This window comes from Furipterus horrens, unplaced genomic scaffold, assembly GCF_987537825.1.
Source record: "Furipterus horrens unplaced genomic scaffold, mFurHor1.1.pri manual_scaffold_9, whole genome shotgun sequence".
Taxonomy (NCBI): Eukaryota; Metazoa; Chordata; class Mammalia; order Chiroptera; family Furipteridae; genus Furipterus; species Furipterus horrens.
In genome coordinates, this window is record NW_028327179.1 from 7,626,009 (window position 1) to 7,632,528 (window position 6,520).

The following is a 6,520-nucleotide window of genomic DNA, read 5'->3' on the forward strand; positions in this document are numbered from 1 at the left end:
TTACGTCTTTTTTAAGCATACGTTGAGGTTAGCTTTTTTCTTAATACATGTTATGAAATAAGATATGAGCTTAGGCTCAGCCTTAGGTACCTTTCTGCCAAAAGGCTGGACCAACACAAACTAAATATGACTATTTTCTTTATTTGAAGTACAGTTTTGACTATTACATACCCTCTTAATGTACATACATAAAACCAGCTCACAACCAAAGCTCCCTGCAGGTCAGCTGGAATCATAACGAGATTTTCCTTTCATATAATGTGATTAACAAATGTTAGCTAACCGAACTCCTATGAGACTCAAAAGAAAAAAAATAAATAAAAAACAGAACTCAAAGCAACGCCAAATAGTAAAATAAGTCGATGATCTTTCGATTTTCTTCTTGCTTTTTCACATGGTAGCTCAGCCACTAGCCCGTTTCACTTGATCACAGGCATGGGCTCCAGAGGCAGACAGAACCAAGGGTGAGTTCCAACTCCACTATTTACTACAATATGTGTTTGCGAGCTACTGAACTCCTCTGGCCTCTGCTTCCTCGTCTGCAAAATGTGGGTAAAAGCTCTCCACAGATTTTCCTGAGGAGTAAATGAAATCACGCAGATATAGATAAGTGCCACAATTAAAGCGGCTCATAAATATTAGTTGGTGTTGTGAATATTATCAATCTGTGACATAGATCTATCTTCCAACCTAAGTATAAAAATATAAAAAGCCTCCGAGGCATTGGAGGCGCTTTGAAATCCATGGGAAACTTACAAGAGCAAATACAAATAGAGACCTGGTTAGCCATCTATTCTTACTCAGTTTCATCAAGTGGTTACAAATGTTTGGGAAGCAATAACGTGTATAACCACGTGGGCCTCACGACCCTGAGCCCATGCTCAGGTCACATAACATGGCACTGAGCCTTTACACCAGGGCAAGACCTCGGACACAGCTTCTGAATAACTTGAGTTGGATCACCAGAGCCCCCGACCTCACGCAGGTAGAAAGAATTCCCGACCGCTCTCTCTCAAGACAGATAACCTCTAAATGTTAAAGACGTAAATGAACCTAGTAGCCATGGAAACTGAACCAATGCTTTTCTGAAATAATATTTTCATTTGATTTCCAACAGATGCCTTTGTTCCTTCTCCTCTGTCACTCTTGACTCCCAAAGGGCGAGCCTCTAACCTCTCTCTCATTATCAGCAGGGCTGCACTTTTAGAGAGAAGAACTCTTCTCCACCAGGGTGTGGAAATGAAAGGGGGAACGCTGTGTGGGGAACCCCTCATAATGTTATTTGGGAACAGTGTGCAGAACTCAGACAGTACGGTTAAACTTCATGCATGGTAATATCGCCGAGGAGGAGAAAAACAATATTTTCACATGGGCTTGGCGCTCCAAGCACATTTAAATGTTAGAGTAATTTCCTCTTAAGAGATTAAGATAATTCACTCACAATATAAAGATAAGAGAAATTGAAACCAAAGATATTCTCCGCCCCCCGCCTGCCCTCGCCCCATACACGGCACTTACAAACATGTAACTGAGTCAGAATTTAAATGTGAAACTTCTTTTCAACAGGTCCTTTAGTGAAGAATCATTAATGAAAACTCATAAACAAACATCTGAAAAGCCTGCCTCTCTTAGCTCTTCTTTATTAAGGCAACAATATTTATCTTCCCCAGACACGTAAGGCATTTTCACTGCGGATCCTGTGGAGTCCTTGAGTCTTGAGAACCTGATAATCATTTGATACAAGCACGCACCTTCGTCCATGTATCATTTCACAGCATTGACCTCATCTCTTGTCGTGAAAAAGTTTGAGTAGTTTAAACCCAGATGGCTTGGCTTTCCCCTACACCGAGAAGAATCCCTTCTCCAGTTTCATGCAGAATGTTGATCTGATAACAAACATTCATCCCTCTCTTTGGAGTTTTGCATTCGATGGCCTTAATGTATTTCCAATGGGGTGTTGTGGTGTGTAAGGTTTGCCAAAAGTGATTGGCATGTAAAACAGAAAAACCTCTCTTAAACAAAAGTGCTGCTCTTTTTGAGTCTGCATTTCACCTCAGAAATTCTTATGCATATAACTTAATCTCCCCCATATGGTTACTTACTAGTTCTTATCATTAACTATTAAGCTAAAGTAAGTTGAAACAAATTCTTCTTCTTTTTTTTTTTTTAAATCTACTGCCACTGCCAGGGTTAACTAAGCAGCTGACAGCCAAGTGTTACTCTCTATTAAGGATTGAATGTCCTTCCTGACTCATGCTTCCAAATCAGAAATATAAAGACTGTTGCGGAGAGTTTAGGCCAAAACAGGCAAAGAAATTCCAGATTACATCTTGTCCCCATGTTTGTCCTTGGTAACTGTCACTTCTGTTTCCCCTTGTCATACCTTATCACTGGTGAGATACCTAAATGTTATCTCCCCGTTTTCACACTGAGCTCTGGGGACAGAATCAAGGCAGAAAGTCAGATGGCGCCTAGGATTTGGTGGTTAACAGCCCTTCCTGGGAACAGACAGTACAAATGGTAATTACCACAGAGACAATGCCACACAAAGTCTGCCTTAAATGTATTTCTGTGAAGATGATGTCAATGATAAGAATTCCCAGCCTGGTGAAATGGAAATCGCCGAAGTCCATAAAACTCAGAAATGCAACTGAATGCAATTCGCCAGCTATGTGCAGTTTTGTAATGACTAAAAATCAATGTTTAAGATTTGGCCCTATTATTACATGTGATGGATTCACCTTGTCCAAGGAAGCAGCTGGCTTCCCAGGACCTGCTCGCCCTACTTACCAGGCAGACACACATTATACAAGGGTTGTCCGTTATGAATGGAATCTGGAGGACTTCACCTTCATTTTCACATTTTGCAACAGAACCTGAAATGAAGAAAAGAAATTAATTTAAAGTTCACTTATTGGCCTTATGACAAAATTTTACATTTTTACCCTAATCCTTTTTGACACAGCTACTCAAATTTCAGAAATTCCTAATGATTTTTAAATGATCAAACTCACCCCCCAAAAAATTCCACCCCAACACCCCCCTCAAAAAATCTAAGTAGTTATATTTAAACAGGTTGTTGTTTTTTATGACCTATAGATATTTTTTTCTGTTCTCATATGGTTTAAGCACAATTCCAAGTATTTCACTAGATCTTTAAAAATTCTCCTGAGGAAGGCATTTTTAACACACACCCCCATATGCAAAAAAAAAAAAAAAAAAAAAAAAAAAAATCCAGTTGGCCAGTAGGGCAGATTTTAAATTTGAACAAAATTCAGGACTGTGTCAATGAATGCCTTTATATGAATCTGCCTCTGATTGTCTTGATTTGAAATCACTTTTTGAAACACAATCTTCTTCCCTCTTCTCTTAGAAATTGACTCAATATTTTCTTTTCTGCACCAGGTGTCAGTAAAGTATGTCCTTCGGAACAGCAGCTGAGGTCTTCACCTGCCTGAAAACATATAATTACTATGTCCTGCTATTATTACCCTATTAAAATACGATAGTTTCTTTAAATTCAAGGTCTGAAGAGCGGGTGCTTTGAAACGCACTCCTAACACATAAAGATACACTGGAACCTTATGGTCAGAAAGCAGGGTGTGTGGAAAACGGTGCAAACGTCTCCTTAATTGTGTAGGGGGAAAAGAGACCAAAATAAGGATGGAGGAAAATATTTAAAATAAATAAAGGGATTTTTAAAAAAATTCAGACAGAACCATTTCTATTACCATATTGATCTCAACATCCTCTCAGACCTCCACCCCTTAACCTACTCACCGCCTCGCACCCCTGAACCCCATGGGTTTCGCTTCATCCCCACCGGTCAGAGAGGGGCAGGCGCCTAGGTGCTCGCTCCGCACCCTCCCATCCCCTGGGCGAGCCAGCGCCTCCTCTCCCAGGTACCAAGGCAGCATCTGGGAGAGACAGTCCCTCCCGCCCCCTCCCCTACCTGTCAAGAAGGAAGAAGCCAGAGACATGGGGACCCCCGAGCAATTGAGCAGCAGCAAGACGCAGCAGGTAATCCCAGGCGAGCGCCGGCAGGGACGCTCAGCCAGAGCCCTGACGCCGGAGAACCAGAGCATCGTCACCTGGAGGGAATCCCGGGCGACTGCAGGTCCCTCGCCGCCGCCTCTGCTCCGCTACTGACGCTCGCAATCAGAGAGGGCTCACAGCCGGCGAGTCAGAAGACAGTCCGCGAAGGAGGGAGGCGGGCGCCCGGGAGCAGGGCGGGGAGGGGGGTGGCGAGCCGAGGGTGGGGGTGAGGCGGGAGAGGGAGGCGAGGGGTGGGGGGCGCCCGGGAGGAGGGGTCCTGCGGCCAGGCTCCTCCAATGCGGCTTTTTTTAGGGAGTTGCTCCCAAGGCTTAGTCGTCCGGCCCTTCCACGCCAAATAGGGGGCCGGAGGAGGGGGTGTCGGAGCCGCGGGAGATAGGCAGACAGGACTGGCAGCGCCGCCCGCTGCGCACCGCTGCTCCGCCGCCGCCCGCTGCAGCCGCTGCCCGGGGCGCTGCCGCTGCGCGCGTCCTGCGCTCCGGCAACTCCCCACCTCCTGCGGCCCTCCGGCTGTCCGCCGGGCCGGCGCACGCTCGCTCCCGCGCCCAGGCCGGGGGCGCACTGGGCGCCTCCAGGAACCCGCTGGGGGCGCCCCGGCGCAGGGGCCCTGCGCCCCAGACGCGTCTCAGCGGGGCGTCCAGCCCGCTCCCCGGCACCTCGAGGGAGGCCACCGTTCCCCGGGGCGCAGGTCTGAGCGGGGCAGGCGTGTCGCCACCGCCCTACGCGTTTGGAGCCTCCTCCCTTTCTCCGGGGACCCTCCCCTAACCGGGGATGCCGCACCAACCCTGCTCACGCCCGGGTGCCCCGGTTCTAATAAGGGAGCACAGAGTGGAGCTCAGGGGTGCCTCCCCACCCCTACTCGCTCCCAGGTCCCCCGCTTTGGGAAGGAGCGACAAACGGGGCGCAGAGGGTGAGGAGTGGGGGCGCAACTTTTCACTCTCCGCTTTGCTTCCGTCTGGCGGGGGTACAACAGCGGACTCGCGGGTGGAGCGGACCTAGGGGGTCCAGATCAGCGCCCTGCGGTTCCGTGTCCGCGAGCCCCGACACTACAGCGGACAGACGTAGAAACGACACGCAAGGTCAATTAATTAACGCACGGAGGCGAAAGCTTTTCGCCCTGAAAAAAAGAGAAACAGTCGCTCCAAGACTCCTCCCTTTCAACCTCGGACGGACGGGGCGGGGAGATGCTGTTTGACTAATCATTCATTCACTCGAGACAGAGGGAGGGACCCGCCGGGCAGCGAACCTCGCGGGTGCCTCCCCAGCGGCCTCCGCAGCTTCGAGTCCTGTCGCCGCCGCTGACCCCGCTGCGCCTTCGTCGCCTCGCAGCCGCGGGCCACGGGAGTCCAGGTGTCAGACCCTGCGCCCCGCAGACCCTCCCGGCTGAATCTCGGCCTCCCGCCCAACCCGTGACACCCTCTGCTCAAAGGGAGGTGCTGCGGAGGGGGGGGGGGATTTTTGTAACCAAATTACGACGGCGCGCGGTGGGAATGACGGAGTGGGAAGTGTTGGGACCTGATCATCAGTGGTCCTCGGAGTTGAGTTGACTCTGGGTCGCCGGCTTCCTCTCCCCAACAGTGGAAACTGGGTCGCGCACGCCCATCCTCCGGGGCCAAACTGGGTGAATCCAAAGTGCTGTCACTGACTAACCAAGCACCTTGCTTAGCGGGACGCATCTAGCAGTCTCTCCCCGGGGAAGTGAGTCGCCTGTAGTCTCAGAGAGTGTAACTTTGAAAATAACTTAGTCTGTTTGCTGACACAGTCTAGGTTCATCTAAATCCCTCCCCACTTGGGTGGGGGTTTTTCTATGGTTTTTTTTTTCTTTTTTTCCCCTCGTGCTTTGGAGGTTTTACTTAATTAATGCAGCATTGCCAACCTCCCAGCACGCCAAGGAGCTGATAGGAGCACATTGCTCTGACGTGGGAAAAAAATAAGAGACGGGAAGGCTGTCATTAGCTTGGCACGCTCCATTTCCTTCTCAAAACAGATTTTTAGGGTAAAACTTAAATTAAAAGAGATGAAAGATGATGTGCCGTTGGGTTTTTTCCCCAAGTAACCACCACGGCCAGGCAGCTTCTTGAAAATCAGAGTGTGTTTAATGTACTGACGGATCATAAACAAAGAAGACATGCGAAAAAAAAAAATCCAACCTTTACCTCCCAATCCATAGTGACTGATTAAAAACTAAAATAAAAACGTAATACTACAGGTAAGTACCATCAGTTGAAACCACTGTCTCCTCTACCTAAAAAGAGTCTCTCTGTATGGTGTTTTTAGATAAAGATGCTAATAGTGACCTAAGGAACAAGGAGTAATGGAAGGGCTGGGTGACCTTTTATTACCCTAGACTTCAGCGGTAGATTGTGATTAACACACTATGGAACTGCAGGACAGTTGAAGAGAGCACAGGACTTACTCTGACATGCCTTCCCTGGCACCAGCCACACATTTTCAGGGGTTGGCAGGA

The 6,520-nt window shown here is 48.3% G+C and overlaps 1 protein-coding gene across 2 annotated transcripts in view; it reads right to left on the minus strand.

Moving 5' to 3' along the window:
* BMPER (BMP binding endothelial regulator) overlaps nucleotides 1-4,480 on the minus strand; it is a 221,828-nt gene extending 217,348 nt beyond the window's left edge. The window contains exons 1-2 of one of the 2 annotated variants that reach the window (XM_090287786.1): nucleotides 4,092-4,480; nucleotides 2,791-2,876 (exon numbers count right to left, since the gene is read on the minus strand). In XM_090287786.1, the coding sequence (XP_090143912.1) occupies nucleotides 2,791-2,805 (15 nt within the window). In that variant the 5' untranslated portion in view covers nucleotides 2,806-2,876; nucleotides 4,092-4,480. Of the gene's footprint in view, nucleotides 1-2,790; nucleotides 2,877-3,952 lie in introns of both variants that reach the window. The other variant, XM_090287785.1, reaches the window with a different exon arrangement.
* Nucleotides 4,481-6,520: the final 2,040 nt, after the last annotated feature.